The sequence below is a fragment of the Astyanax mexicanus genome, chromosome 8, assembly GCF_023375975.1.
Source record: "Astyanax mexicanus isolate ESR-SI-001 chromosome 8, AstMex3_surface, whole genome shotgun sequence".
NCBI lineage: Eukaryota > Metazoa > Chordata > Actinopteri > Characiformes > Acestrorhamphidae > Astyanax > Astyanax mexicanus.
Window position 1 is genome coordinate 41369937 of NC_064415.1, and position 16806 is coordinate 41386742.

Genomic DNA, 16806 nt, shown 5'->3' on the forward strand with positions numbered 1-16806 from the left:
GGACCAGAGAAAATCCAACTACAGGTGTGAAAACGCCATTTTAATATCAGCAAATTAAGTTCTAATTTAGCAACCCTTACAACCAAGCTGATCCTCTATTCCAATTTCTCGTGCATTCTCTATTCCAGCGCTCCACGTTGGCTTTATCTCCCCTCATACATGCAAGTATATACTAGTATTTTAATGGTAACACTTTATTTTAAGGAACACACATTAGACGCTTATTAACGTCTTATTATTTGCCTTAATTAGACATTTGTTAATGATTTAATCACTACTTATTAGGCTTTATTCTCTGTCATTGGTGCTTAATTAGGGGTCTGTTATGTGGAAACGATTAATAATGGCTGTATTAGTTCTTATAGTACACAATAAACAGTTATGTTAGCACCCTGTTAATCAGATTATTAAGCATTTACTATTAGCTAATTCTACATGTTGCGAGTGTATAATTGGCCGCAGTTTGATCTATGTGAGTTTGGTAAGGTTATGTGCTGTGCTGGAGTTTACTGAGCTAATAAGGGGTTAATAATAAGTCACTAATAGACCAAGATGTGTATCATATTCTAAAGTGAGGTTCTGTTCATCACTAATTAGACACGAAAAAGAACTGAATAAATATTTAATCAATCACAGACCCCTAATTAAGCACAAATAACACTTACACAGAATAAAGTCTAATAAGTAATGAATAAATAATTTACAAATGCCTAGTTAAGACTTTATAAAGCAAATTGTGTTCTTTAAAATGAAGTGTTACCATTTTAATTAACACCACTAATAGAAATAGAATTGCATTTGACATTTCTTACATTCATCATTTTATTTACGTTTAAATCTGCACTATAAAAACTTGCATCTTAAGAAGAACAAGTTAGATTAATCGCAGCTAAACACAGAATATTTCTGTGATTAATCGGATTAAATTTTTGGTACCACTTTAAAATAAAACTACCTTTATAAAGGGTTTATAAATGGTTTACAATAAGTTTATTAATGGTTACTAATTAGGTTGTAAATGCCTCAAAAATCATTATTAATCAGTTATAACACATACATAGAAAGGGCAACAATATAGATGGCTTTGGGTTCACTATTTGGCAAACAGCAGGTCATTGTTGCCCTTTCTACGTATGTGTTATAACTGATTATTAATGATTTTAAGGCATTTACAACCTAATTAGTAACTAAAATAAGACTACCTTTATAAAGGGTTTATAAATGGTTTACAGTTAGTTTATTAATAGTTACTAATTAGGTTGTAAATGCCTTAAAATCATTAATAATCAGTTATAACACATCTGTTGGCTTTGGGTTCACTATTTGGCAAACAACAGGTCATTGTTGCCCTTTCTATGTATGTGTTATAACTGATTATTAATGATTTTAAGGCATTTACAACCTAATTAGTAACTATTAATAAACTAACTGTAAACCATTTATAAACCCTTTATAAAGGTAGTCTTATTTTAAAGTGGTACCAAATTTTTTTAATGAACGACACCACTAATATATAGACAGAACGTCTCTATTGTGCCAACATTTGTATACCAGACCACCACTGCAGTATAATAATACTCTGTCCTCCCCTCAATTCCTCAATTCTTTGGAGTCTCATCCCAAACTGAACTCCATCAGATGTTTTAAAAGATGTGTCGGCTTAATTCTCTAGAGCTTAGCAGAAGCTGGCAAAGGAGCTTTGATATGTGGACTGCAGACACTTCTCACATACAGCCCAAGAGCAGAGGAGGCATGGTGGTGTCTGACTGAAAGAGCTGAGCTAATATTTCAGAGTTTAGCTTTACCTTCAGAAAAGGTTCTGTTACACAAAAACAGCCCATTTATTATGACTCCTTAAGACCGTCCTGCTCGACAAAACTAATTACGTGCTTTATGCAGGGCTACCCGCCTCTTTGTGTGCATCGTAGCATTGTTTAATAATTCAGCAGCATTTTCTCCTGCGCTCTGCGTGACATGGAATAGGAGGAGATGTGGTGCTGGGTGAACAGATGTCTATGGCAAACAAGAGTAAACAAAAACAAAAGCTCCTCTGCATGACTGTGCCCGTGGGAAACAGCCCTCTCTCTCTCTCTCTATTTCTCTATTTCTCTCTCTAATCTCTACATTCTTTTCTCTCACTCTTCCTTGTCTTCACTGTTTGGTCCCACATTAATTAACCATGTGTTTTGTGCATATGGTCTAATAAGTGTAATAGTTCCCTCAGGTAAAATACAGTATAATGGTGTCTGTGCATATTACATAATACTGTAGTTTCCTCAGGTAAAATATGTTTGGCGTGTAGTTACTTATTTTCAGCCCTGATTTACGTAGAAGTATTTTTTTTGCACAATTCCAATGTTTTTTTAGATTTTGTATGCTGTGTTTTTTGGTTCATTTTAGGACTGCATTGAATATTCAGCAGCCACAATTATGTGACCAAAAATGGCAAACAAAAAAAAAAAGCACTTTTAAATGTTTGGCTGAATAAATGAAAAGACTCATTATTTCTAGAATTATTATTTTTTTACACATGTTTGTGTCACTAGTGTTATGGGATAAAGGACAGATATAAAAGCAGGAAAGGATCTTTATTAAAAAAAATTGAATAAAACAAGAGCTAAACTGAAAGCAAACACAGGTAGCATAACACCAAACCAGAATAAACAAGATTAAGAAAACATTAGTTTCTCTGGGGGTCCTGGGGTAATTTTTTTTATAGGGGTCCTCTGTGAACTCAGTTATCCAGTAATTTTTTATATCATCCGGACGCACATCTTTAAATTTCATCTCCGCACGTTTAATAAAATTGCTATTTGTGAGTGAAAATGTAGGAGCCACTGAACACAATGTCACATGGCAGGGAAAGCCAAAAAAAATTTCACTGGTCTTCCTGTTTTTTCAGTTAAAGTCAAGGTGCAAGAGTTCTCTCACTGAGTAGAAGTGTGATATTTTTCACAGACGTCCCCCTGAGATAATCCTGTCTGGATAGGGCTTATGAAAACTAGACTAGAAAAAAAAACACACTGAGAATAAATGACAAGGGCTAAGGTGTGACAGCTGATATATAGATTATTGACATATGTTATTTTTATGTTTACTGGGGGGAAAATCTTCTTTTTGTTTGGGATGGCACAGGGGGTACATAAAAGTCATATTGTGTGTGTGTTGCTGTTACATAGGGGTCAATAAATATTTTATATAAATATTTTATAAATAATAGTTTTGTAAAAGCAAGACAAACCAGAAATGTTCATTTCAATACATTCCTAATTATTTTACTTTAGACACTGGATCTGACTGAAAATACATGCAATTGAGAGTCTCTGCTGTTTGCCAGTGTTCTTTGTTAAATGGTGCACAACAAAGGTGTTTAAAGTATTACTAAGGTAGAAGTATAGATAATAGGGTTTAAAATACTTTTGTAGAACATAAAGTATCATTTCACGTTTTTTTTTTACTCAAGTAAAAGTACTGCTTTCTAAACTACCTAAAGTTTAAAAGTAAAAGTAATGTAACAGAAAAAATGCCATTAAGGACGAAATTATAGTCCACGCCACAGGGTCTTATAGTGCACTACCCACCTCCCCAAAACACCATTTTTCTAAAAGCTGTGATGACTATAATGTTGTCATGCAGTAAGGAGGAGAAGATGAACGTAATTGCAGGTTATAACTTTAACGTGAAACAAACGATACACTACCAGACATCCCAAGTTGCAAAAGTTGATTTCAGGGAGATTATATGTGACTCGCGGGCATCAGGGAGACACTACCAAAATGCGGGAGACTCCCGCAGCTTCAGGGAGACTTGGTTTGTCTGCACTACAGCAAATAAAACAGAAAGCAAACAAGAGAAAACGCAAAACAAGAAAACAAGACTGTCATAACTAAAATAAAGACGAGATCAAATAATTACCAAAACTAATAATATAAGAAACTGAATAACTAAAAATGTTACTGGGAACAAAAACAAACCTGTCACACATACACAGCATAGAAGAACACAAAAGACTCCACACAAAACACTGAAACAAAAGGGGCTTAAATACACAAGGAAGGTGAGGAACACCTGGGTCAGGAAACAAGGAGGCGTGGTTACAAACAAGACACAAGGTGACAACACTAAAGGCTTAAAAGAGCCATGTGCTTAAAGGAGCACATGGCTGGGAACACAAGACAGGAAAACAGAGGAACAGACGCAGGCTAAGGAGTGACAAATGCTATATTAAAACGTTAATGTTGATAAATTTGGGATGTACTAGGCTCCTTGTTTCAGCTGCATATATGCCCATTGAAACTGAATACATTTAATACAATGTAAATATTGTTTATTAAAGAAGCTTAGTTGGACCTTTTGCTTGAGTTCTTTAGAATCTCTGCACAGATCATCTTCATACTAGCCTGTATAACTATACAGCCAATATAGAGTGTGGCAGGACATACATTGTATGATCACATAAGTGGAAAGTACAGATCATTGCATAAAATGTAAGGAGTAGAAGTAAAAAGTATAGCTAACCAAAATGTCTACTTATGTAAGGTAACAAGGTATTTATAATTTGTTTCTTGACACCTCTGTGCACAAATTCTATTTGTTTGCCAGAAGCAACACCCATTTAGCATCTTAGCAAAGTGTGACTTAAAAAGCATGAAAAGAACAGAAAGCGATAAAAAAGTATTAATCCAACATCCGCTAAAACAAGGTGGAGTAGATAATAGAGAGTAAAAAAAAGAAATAAATAATGTTTTTAGTGTCAGCCCCTAAATCCAGGCAGATAAAAATGTAATATTGCCCTAAAAAATGCTTCATGGCATGTTGAAGTGTCTTGAAGAGGCTGCATGCTTTGATGTGCGATGCTGGATGATGTGTGTTATGGCCTTTACATTAAACTGTAAACTGTAATACTTATTTATCATTAGCTAGTTGATTGCAGCTTTCCTTCTTTTCTTCTTTATTTCTCTTTTCTTCTTGTCACACTTTCTGTATCTCTCATTTTGAAGTCCTCTGTATAGATTTGCAATTGTGATTTCATGACATTTCATAACATTTTTAAGCAGCAACACACATAATTTGCAGTGTATTGGAAATACTGAGATTGAACCTGATCTAAAAGACAGATGAATGCCTTGCTACATCTCTTCTTCCTGCAAACCTTACAGATCTTAGAAATATCAAATATTGTTTTAGATATGTTGCAGGACCAGGCATGTACATCATAATAACATGCTGTTAGTTTAAAATAATGTCATTTAATAACCTCAGAGCTGCTCTCAGACGAGACCACATGGCTTCACCTTGCTTGAATATGCAGAAGTGTCCTTCCCTGGACTTTGTGTAATGCCCTTCACCTGCAGTTAGCTCTAAAATGTGTGATGAAAGATTTCTGCAGGATAATGCCTGAGATCATTTATGCTTCAGTAGAGTCACGGCCATCACCTGCATGCTGGAGTGAGCACATCCGTGCTTTAACAAGCTTCTGACATCACAGGAAACGTCAACACACAGCCTGCTTTCCCTTTCACCAATAAGAAGATTTGATCCTCTTGTAGCTGAAATTCACTGCAGGGATTTCACTGAGGGATTTTCACTACTGCTGAAAACAACACTGCCATGACAAGCACTGTTATAATGTAATATGAAATGTGGTTAGGAATTTGTTATTAATAGCTAAAGGCCTAGTTGTTGAGGAGATAAAAAGTAATAAAAACATAGTGGTGTATTAACTGGACTTAAAGTCCCTATTGGCCCATAATAAGTGCATGTGTATACACAATAACTACACAATAATTTTTGCCCATTCAAATTTCAGCTGAAACTAACTGGTTGTATCCAATGAAGATATAGACAATGTGTGATACATTAATTGGCCTAATTGGCTGACATTGAATTTTAAAACTGGGAAAGCAGTGTTAAAAAGGAACATCCAAATGTATTAAATGTAGTCATTTTGAATTACACTTAAGCAATAATACGAGAGGGAGTGCTATAACGTGTAATATTGGCACTGCTGTGCTGCGTTCGTAGGTACAAGGCCGCAGGCAGAGTACTGTAGATCAGCACAGCAGTGCCAATATGACACGTTATAGTACGAACCTAGAGTGTATTATTGCAATTATACCACAGTTAGATTATCGCTGTATATTAAAAGATTTTGAGTTAAACGGGATGAGAAAATGCGATCTGTTCGTTTATAAACACTCCACGAGTTAAAATAGTTCCACTGCTGCTCTGCTTGTAGCTGCGCTGTAAGCTCTGCATTATCAGCCATTTCAGTAAAAATTGTGGAACAGAAGCGCTTTACTCACCCAAACAAACAGGCTTTAGGAGAGAAATCTGTAGATTAAAGTCTAGTTCTCTGTATTTTTTAAGAATTAAAGTTTTGTCTACTTGCCTGTGCCGCCTATTGGAGACATGGCATTTTATCATTTTGCCTATGTGTCTATGGGATCCAGCAGCTCCCAGTGGAGAACAATGACATTGCATTTGGTTTGCATTTGGTTTGTAAGTGCTGCTTCATTGCTAGGTTACCTGTATGTAGCGTAGTAATACATGGAGAGCTTCGGTTACAGTGCATTATTGGCTAATAATGTCACTCGTAAAACGCCTCTCAGCCAATCACATTGCAGGGTCGGAACTAACTGTGGGATAATCACTATTATATATACGATATAACACTTAACCAGCCCTGGTTATGGGTGAAGTAAACACATAAGTGTGAGCCCTCGCGGCACCCATTCAGATTGCACTGCAGTGCCTACAGTCAGGCACTTTGTATTTCCACTTGGGTCTCAATCGCCTGTATAAACTCCCCAAGCGGATTAGCAGACTTCGTCTAAAGGAGGGATCTGTACCTACTGTGTATGGCAAGTCAGCAGATAAGGGAGATGAAAATACTTTCAAATAATGAGTTTTGTGCTTCTTTTGCAGTTAAGCATGAACTAGATTGTTTGTGTTTTGTCATTTAGCACAAGCTAACACTCACTGATCTGGGTGTGGGAGACGGTGTGTGCAATGACTATAAAGGATCATGTTATTCATGTGTATTTAGATCTCATTTCATTTATAAATAAAGTGTATACCATGCTGAAAACATTTAACTCCGCTTTTTGCTATATGAGTTGGGTAGATAAGCATGACTGGTCAAGATGGGCACACTGGTGGATCAGTTGTTGTCATGCTGGTTAGAAAGTAAGCTTAGTCATACAAACCTGACAAGCCTTTTTTGGTCATGTTTATCATGGTGGTCTTACTGATCAACCGGCATGGGCATGATAGTCACGTTGATTATGAAAGTCATGCGGGTCAACCAGAATGCTCACAGATGTTCCAAGTCTCCTGAAAGTTGCAGGAGGCTCCCTGATGGCCGCAAGTCAGATAAAATCTCCCATAATCTAGAACAAGTGGCCCAAGAGTGAACACAAACGCACGCAGAAGACACAGACTTCTTTTCCCCCAATCACATGTGGAGAGAGAAAGGTGCTCCCCTCGTGTGCATATTCATGAAGTGCAGGCAAATCAGAGAGGGTTCTGATTGGCCTGTTTTCTATAATGAGTCTGTGAGGCTCCTAAGGGACTATCTATAAAGTACGGACCCTAATAAAAAAACATTTACAGTGCTTTTTAATGCAATAAATTGCTACTGTAACATGCACATATGAAATATAGATACAAAAATCACTTGTAAGTAACAAAAGAAGCATCATCGCTCCCATTCAATCTCATTTCACCTCTGACTACTCTAAAGTATATTCATGTCTGGTAAAAGTAAAAAAACAATAAAAGTCTTACCCTCTATACAGTTTGTAATAGTGATTTTAGCATTGCCCATGAGGGACTAAATGATTGCGATATGCACATGGAGGTATGTAATGTGACATTTGCATCACAACATTATTAGACTGTTAAACGTTAAAAGCAGCATTCCCAAAACTAAGTTTAAAACACTACATAAAAACATACAGAAAACATGAACTGGAACATTCTACTAACCAAATATTGTTAGCTAGGACCCTATCTTGGTTAAAAGCTAAGTCACTTTTACAGCCTAACTGGTGCTTGGGGCTTGAATACTATATCTGGAAGCTGGCTAAATAAATGCAGATAAATATTTTATACGAAATCCAGTATGATTCTAAAAACTGTGACTTCTGATAATTATCCAAAATTACATAGAGACAAGTTTACCTTATGCTGGTTGACCCGTTGTTTGGATGTTAGTATTTTCTTCAGTTGTGAAGACCTCATGAAACAGTCCTCAATGTATACTGACTGAAATTCAGGTCAGTTTCTATTTGCTGTTTACCTCTCCTTCTTTCCTGTGGAGAGCTGTAGCTTAGCCATGCCATCGGAGAGTAACAGGACGAGACAGTGAATGTCACAAAGAGTTTAGCATCATCTGAAGAAGAATTAGAGGAACATTCCTGGAAACTGAGTTTTTCAAGTTCTATTACCTGTGTCTCTTTCTGTGCACGTCAAACTATAGCTGTCTAGTTTCCTCTTAAGGCAATTTTGTCTTTCTATTTTATGTTTATGTTTGTGATTTTATCTTTAATGTAAGTCCTTCTCATTTGCTGCTTTTTTGTGTTTGTATTAGGGTTCGGCGGACCGTCAGGACTCAGGAGCCACTGAGGAGAAGGAGAAGAATGCTCAGGTCCAGTTGGACAAGGCCAAGGTACACTATATTTCACACAAGCTGCTCTGGTTTATATGGGTCAATTTCAATAGAATATGTATTTCGGGTCATACAAACACTGTTTACAATACATTTACCAACATTTAGGCCCAATTCCATTTCACCCCTTTGCCCTACCACTTATCCCTACAAATTCTTTTTTGAGTGTAACCCTTCTCCTTGGAACAGAGTTACAAGAGAAAGGAGCAAAATCCTCCCCCTAAGAAATTAGGACAACCCTTCAAGCACCCGATACGTCATCAGGGGAGCTAAAGTCCAGTAACCTAGCTGCTGGTTAACTAGTTAACTTTAGGGCATTGTATGTCTTCAGAAAGGGGGAGATGCTGCAGAAATAATTATTATTGTCCATTCCTTAATGAAATTAACTTTGATTAGCTTCTGTTTTATTTAGTTTTTTTTCCCGTTCCGCCTTAAATGCTGCAGCCCCCGCTGGAAAAGTTAGCTAGCTAGCTGTTGAGACAAACTACTAGCAATCTTTTTTATGCTTGTTATGAAGAATTCGGCCATAAAACATTGAAACTACACATTAAACTATGGTAATATACTGCTAATCGGTACATTCAACAAGGTAAATACTTACATTTGTGTTTTTTTTTGGCAATTTTACCAGTGGTTCTCATACACCTCGGTTAGAAGTATGCATCTGAATGACAGTGACATCACAACCTTAGTTATTTTCAACATAGTTATTTTCAAGGGATGAAGAACATTTTAAAATGTTTGTTTTGACTCTAGACCAACCACCAAGGCATCTGATGAAATCGTGCACAATGGTAGGGTGGATGCATGCATATAGGAAATAATAAAACACAAAAATCTAAGTGATTACGCTGGAAAAATATGATTTCTGTGTACCTTTTAGCTTCACTGGAAAATTTACATACAAGTGGTGTGAAAAATTGTTTGCCCCCTTACAGATTTCTTGTGTTTTGGGACATTAGTCATACATACATTGTCAGATTATCAAACAAACTTTTATATCAGAAAAATATCACCTGAGTAAATATATATAAAAAAACATTTTAAAACATGATTTAATTTGTATTTTTCCACCTATAAATTAACTGCAATTACACTTCTTGGAAAGATGAGTTCAATTTCACTAATAACCACAATCAGGCTGCCTAATTACTGATTACTGCCTGATTACTGCCAAACCTGTAGAATCAAGAAATCACTTAAATAAAACCTGTCTGACAACATGAAGCAGATAAAAGATCTCAAAAAATAACACACTGTTCCTTGATCTAAAGAAATTCAAAAACAGATGAGAAAACAAAGTCATTGATCATCTATCATTCTGGAAAAAGGTTACAAGGTCATTTTTAAGCTTTGAGACACAGTGAGAGATATAATTAACAAATGGGAAAACATTGAATGCTGGTGAACTTTCCCAGGAGTGGCCAACCGACCAAAATTATTCTAAAAGGGCATGGACAACTCATCCAGGAGGCCACAAAAGAACCTTGAACAACATTTAAAGAACTGCAGGTCTCACTTGTCTCTATTAAAGTCAATGTTAATGATTCAATAATACAAAAGAGATTGGTTGAAAATTTTATCCATGGCAGAGGTCCAAGGCAAAAAACACTGCTGACCAAAAAGAACACAACGGCCCGTCTCACATTCGCCAAAAACACATCTTGATGATCCCCAGAACTTCTTTGGACTGAGGTGACAAAAGTGGAACTTTTCGGAACTGTGTCCCATTATATCTGGCATAACACTAACACATAATTGACAATTACATCATACTGAATGTAAAACATGGTGGTGGTAGTGTGATGTTCTGTTGCTGATTTGCTGCTTCAGGGTCTGTACAACTTGCTGTAATAGATGGAACCAGGAATTCTACCATTTACCAGTAAATCCTGAAGAAGAATATCTGGCCATCTGTTCATGACCTCAAGCTCAGGAGTACTTGGGTTCTGCAGCAGGACAATGATCCAAAGCACACTAACAAGTGCTTAAAAACTAAATGAAAGTTTAAAAGAGGCCTAGTCAAAGTTTGATTGAGATACTGTAGGATGATCTTAAACGGGAGGTTTATGCTGGAAAACCCTTCAGTGTGTCTGAATTAAAACTATTCTGTAAAGAAGAGTGGAGCAATATTTCTCCACAAAGATGTGAAAGACTCACTGCCAGTTATTGGGTGGCACAACCACGTTATTTGGTTTAGGGGTAGTGCTGGACGATATGGCCAAAATTTATATCACGATATATTCCTTAATTTCGGTCGATACGATATAATTTCGTTATTGATATAAATACTTTGATGGCCTCAGAAAAACTGCTAAGAATCCCTGCAATGGAAATCTGTACACTAATGTCTGAAATTTTAAATTGAAGTCTTTAAAAACTCCTCTCACAAAAAAAACTGTATAATACTTGATCAGAATAAATGATAAAAAATGATCAGAATAAATCAATGCTCACTTTTATTTGCATGTAGCAAAATAAAAACATGACATCCCTGTCAAACATAAACCCATAACCTATATACAAATTACCAATATAAATAACTTTACATTACAACAGAGGCAGAGCTTCTTATTCTTTTGTAAACATATTTAACAGATCAAAACAAAAGTGCTTCAACCAGAATAAGGAATACAAAAAGCCTTCACATATATAAAGGGAACATGATATCCCTGTCAAATAAACAAACCTATATCAACTATAAATAACTTAGATACAACATAAACTACAAGTGTTTTAGCCAGAATAAGGAAGATATTGTGTGTAGTGAAACTGCTTGAGGTGGAGTCTGAAGTCTGAAGTTTATCAAACCTTTGAACGCCGAGCCACTGAATTAGACCTGCCTCCCTCAACTATCCGCTCAATCTTCATCTAAAATGTCCTGCGATGAAAACGAGCGGGTTAGGGTCGGTTTCGTTTCATCGCGGGCGGGTTTTAGGTGCGGAGCGGAGCTGAGATCCGCTCGGTTAGGGTCGGTTTCGCTTCATCGCGGGAGATTTTAGGTGCGGAGCGGAGAGGAGGCGACCCAGGTCTAGTCTAGCCTAGCCTAGCCTATCTGGCTACGTGCCTGTATGATTGCGTCATCACGCACTGACGTAGCCCGGCTATGTTCAGGGCTGCAGTGAACTGACGCCGCTAAAAAACGGCTGTCTGTAAATAATACATATCGATATATCACAAAAATGATATCACCGTTCTTGAAACATTTCTTATCGCGATAAATACCGATATCGAAATATTGTCCAGGCCTATTTAGGGGCAAACACTTTTTCACAGAGGGCTAGATAGGTTTGCATAGTTTTTTTATCATTTAAAATGTGCCTTTTATCTAGGTATGTTATTAAAGTTAGTTTGATATTCTGAAAAATATCTTCATGACAAAAAAAGCAAAAACAAATGAAATCTGATGGTGGCAAATACTTATTAATATACACTGTACATAAGGAAATGAATCATGCAGAAATGAAAAGGGCCACTTCATAGCTTTTGAACAGCAATATGAATGTTTTACAACATGCACACTGTTATCTAAAGCCCTTTAACAGACATTCTCCTGTTGTGCCAGGTTCCTGGTCTTCCTCTGAAAACTCAGTGAATACCCCTGCCTCCTTTAATGTACTCCCTGAGGTGCTTTTTAATTAATGCACTAAACAGGCAGCATCTCGTCCTAGTTCAGCCACCCCACACCCACTCGCCTTCCAAAGTGGAATGATTAGCAGCCTTGTCTGCCGCAGCGTTGACATTTGACTTTGTTGTAAGTGGAACATTAAATATTTTGAGTTGATTACCTGGTGAATTTAGGACTGTTATAAAAAAAATCTAGCATAATTTGCTTTAATAAGTGTAACACTTAAGGTTAATCGTTGAGGACAAAGTACAATTGTCTGAGGTGATCAGCTGGCAGTATGACATAAGTTTAGTGAAAACTTTACCCTGGTAAGTATACTTAATTGTACTTAAAACACATTGAGAAATGTCTAAATATGCTGTACATATACTAACAGATTTATGTACATTAATATTATGCTTTAATTTAATGTTTGAAAGCAAAAATTGATCATATTAAAAAAAATACAATTTAGTGTATTTAAAAAAATAGTCTACAATAAAGTACACTTTTAGTGTAATATAATTTAATGTACTTCTAAAATACTTATTTACAAATATAATGACATTTTTACCAAAGTGTGTTAAAAACGACTGTTAGTGTTTCACTTAAAGTGCAATGTATCATGTAACTTTTTTAGAAAGTAAATTAAATTACTACTACTAATTTAAAACATTTTAAGTGAATTTTTAACACACTAAAAATTGTAGTACAGTATATTAAAATATATATTTTAAGTGTGCTACTTACAAAAGACAGGAACAAGGAGCATATTTGTACTCTAATGTAAGTAGATCACATATTTCTAATATACCCGGAGTATAATAGTGATACAGCTGTAATACTCATTAAATGTATTATCAGTTTACTGTAAGCATATTTAAAATATGGGGTTACATACATGAAGTAGTACTGTATGTTTAAATGTTACTTAAGTATATTTAAAATAGTTCCATTTTAGTACAGTTAAGTACACTTAGCACACTTTAAGTAAGACTTTACTATTTTTATACAATTAAAATATAATAAGTACAAAAACGTTGTTCCATTTTAGCATTTTTTAAATAAACTGATTAATAATGTGGCTACAAGTACACTTTAGTGCACTACAGCATAATAATGCTTAGTGTACTTTAATCTACTTTTTTCCCCCACTAGGGCATTTTTTTTTTTTTTTTTTTTTTTTTAACCAGTATTTTCCTAAGAATTTTGTTAAATTAGTTCTTGGGTAAAGTTCAGTACGCAGGTACGTAATGCGTTTTTAAATGCAGAATTGTTTACAGCTATGTTCATTGTATTTAAGTATTGGTCCCATTGTCCTCATAAACTGAACAAATGCAAATTAAGGAAGCTGTAAAAGTATTTTATAAGAATATTAAGATCTTAAGAAAAGTTAGTGAATAAGGCCCATTGTTATTTATAGAGTTATTAAGGGGGAAAAAAAGAACATTTTAACTGGATTTTCTCGTAGATATGCTTGGTATCAGAAATGTACTAGATGGTACTAGAGACCAAAACTTGAGTGGAAATACAAGTTCAAGCCTAAGTTTACACTTAAGTGAAAGTACTAAAATCGTCAACCTTTTTTTTTTCCTAAATATTGCAAGCAGTACTATGTACTACTGAAGTACTGAAAGTAAAAGTGTAGTATTGTGTTATGTAGTTATAATGTGATAATGTGGGTTTGGAATGATTCGTAACATTTTTATAATTGTACAGAGTAACAATGCAGCACATAAAAAATGTTTTAGAGAAAAAGTATTAAATTCATCATAAATATGTAGTAAAGTAAAAGTTGAAATTAGTACCAAAAAAATAATACTCCAGTAGATACAGATACAGCATTTTAGTGCTTACGTAAAATAGTTATGCTTTGTTCCTATACATCTCTGCTTGGTGCACATTTTCCAAATGGATTTTTGTACTAAACTTGCACGTTTTCAGAAATCTCATAAATGAGAAGGGTACCATCGTATAAGAGCAGATAAAGGTTTTACTAAACCTCAAATTCACCAAATACAATATCTACAACTCCTTGATTAATAAATGCACAAAACACACCCAAGAAATATGTTTCTCCAGTCTTTTAAATTCTTTCAAAAGTATCTTCCAAAAAGAAAACATTCTTACCAGGTTGGACTGAAATCCTCCTTAGAAGTCCATAGAAATCCTGAGAAATGTAGTTAAACAGCAAATAAATAATCCAACTTTGCTTTGCCTATGAAGAAGCTTCAGTGAAATTGTTGTAAATGGTTGCAAGATATGTCCATAGAAGAGAACAAAAATAGAAAAACAAGAACCTTTCTGAAAAGAAAAAAAAAAAAAACAGAACAAAACTTTTATAAAGTACAAATAAATATCATGATTTTTCAAATATAATTAAACAACTTTTGTTGAGCTTTAAACTTTAAGCTCCTCAAACAAAGGTTCATAAGTCAGAAGAATGAAGCAACAGCTTCCTCTGTACCTCCATTGTCACCACATGGCTTCCATTTTTGGATGGCTTGTAATCTGAGGTAAATAACCAGTACTGCCCCCAAAGGTCAGGGTAGGAATTGCAACTACAAGTTGCTACAGTTATCTTAATAGCTTACTTAGAAATATGAGTAATATGTTATTTGCCAAAGACCAAATGGTCTTCTTTAAATTGTTCTGTTACCAAAAACATTATATGAATCATATTAGGCATATGACGTATAGTGGTATCATAAAGTCTGGGCAACCCCTGATAATTTTTATTATTATTTTTCTTTATAAATTACTGGTTGTTCAGATCAGCAATGTCAGTTAAATATATCATATATCAGATGAACACAGTAATATTTGAGAAGTGAAATGAAGTTTATAGGATTTATAGAAAGTGTGTAATAATTCTTTAAACTGAATTAGGCAGGTGCATAAATTTGGGCACCCTTGTCATTTTATTGATTTAATTACCTTATCACTAATTATTGGAACATAAAATTTTGTTTGTAAGTGCATTGACCTACCTTTGACCTACATACATAGGTGAATCCAATTATGAAAAAGGGTTATTGTGGCCAATTGCAAGTTTTTCTCCTCTTTGCATCTTATCTGAAGGGTGGCAACATGAAGCCCCAGAACACAACTCTCAAATAACATGAAAATAAAGATGGTTCAACATCATGGTTTAGAGGAAGGATACAAAAAGCTCAGATCTCAGAGATTTCAGCTGTCAGTTTCCACTGTGAGGAACATAGTGAGGAATGGAAGAACCACGGGCACAGTTCTAGTTAAGACCTGAAGTGACAGAACAAGAAAAATCTCAAATAAGCAGAAGAGATGGAAGCTGAGAACAGTCAAAGTCAACCCACAGACCATCTCCAAAGACCTACATCATCATCTTGCTGCAGATGGAGTCACTGTGCTATTGTGCACAGTGACACCATCTATTCAGCACACTTTGCACAAGGAGAGGCTGTATGGAAGAGTAATGCAGAAGAGGCCTTTTCTGAGCACATGCCACAAACAGAGTACAAAAAGAGGTATGCTAAAGCTAAAGTACATTTGGACAAGCCAGCTTCATGAATAATATGCATGAATATTATTGAAAATCTGTGGTGTGATTTAAAGTGGGCTGTTCATGCTCAAAAACCATCAAACCTGACTGAACTGGAGATGTTTTGTAAAGAAGAATAATCCAAAATACCTTCAACCAAAAGTCAGACTCTCATTGGAAGCTATAGGAAATGTTTAGAGACTGTTATTTCTACAAAAGGAGGATCTACTAAAAATTGAAATAAATTTTCTTTTGGGGTGTCCAAATTTATGCACCTGCTTAAATGTTTAAAGAATTATTGCACACTTTCTGTAAATCATGTAAACTTCATTTCACTTCTCAAATATCATTGTGTTCATCTGCTATATTATATATTTAACTGAAACTGCTGATCTGAACAAACAATTATTTATAAAGAAAAATTGTGAAAATTATCAGGGGTGCCCAAACATTTTACAGGGTCCAATCAAGCTCTGCCATTCTAAAGCGAATATAATAAAATGATGGACAAAGCTTTAAGAATAGCTTCTATTTACTACAGTTGTGAAAGTACACCAGAAAAAAAAAATAGTTCAGAGTTCAGTACTCTGTTGTTTGAGAAAGATGTGTGAAAAGGTACATTTTTTTAACCCTATTCTGTAAGTTACACTACAATTTGAGTTCAGGGGTACTGATTGGTAGTTTATTATTTTAGAGTTTATTTACAAGGTGTTAAGGAGTTCATCTCATATTGTGAGTAGCATTTACCTAATTTAAACCGTTGAGAAACAGAACACTGCAAAAAATCCATTGGCAAATATATGCAAATTGGTTAAGCTAATCTTTCTAAGTAAGAGTTCTTACAATAAGCAATCACATAATTTTAAAATGAGTGAGATAGACTTAAATCAAGGAAAATCACAGATTTTGTGGCATATATTTAGACACAAAAATGAGAATAACTTGACTTATTTTGAGTTTAAGTTCAAATTACTTAAAATAAGACTGTTTTACTTAAAGTAAGACTGA

General features: G+C 35.1%; 1 protein-coding gene across 3 annotated transcripts in view; it reads left to right on the top strand.

Moving 5' to 3' along the window:
- Positions 1-16806, top strand: part of cacnb2b (calcium channel, voltage-dependent, beta 2b) — a 95959-nt gene that overhangs the window by 49934 nt on the left and 29219 nt on the right. For all 3 annotated transcript variants that reach the window (XM_049482827.1, XM_049482828.1, XM_049482829.1), the window contains exon 2: positions 8594-8671. In XM_049482827.1, coding sequence (XP_049338784.1) covers positions 8594-8671 — 78 coding nt within the window. The remainder of the gene's footprint in view (positions 1-8593; positions 8672-16806) is intronic.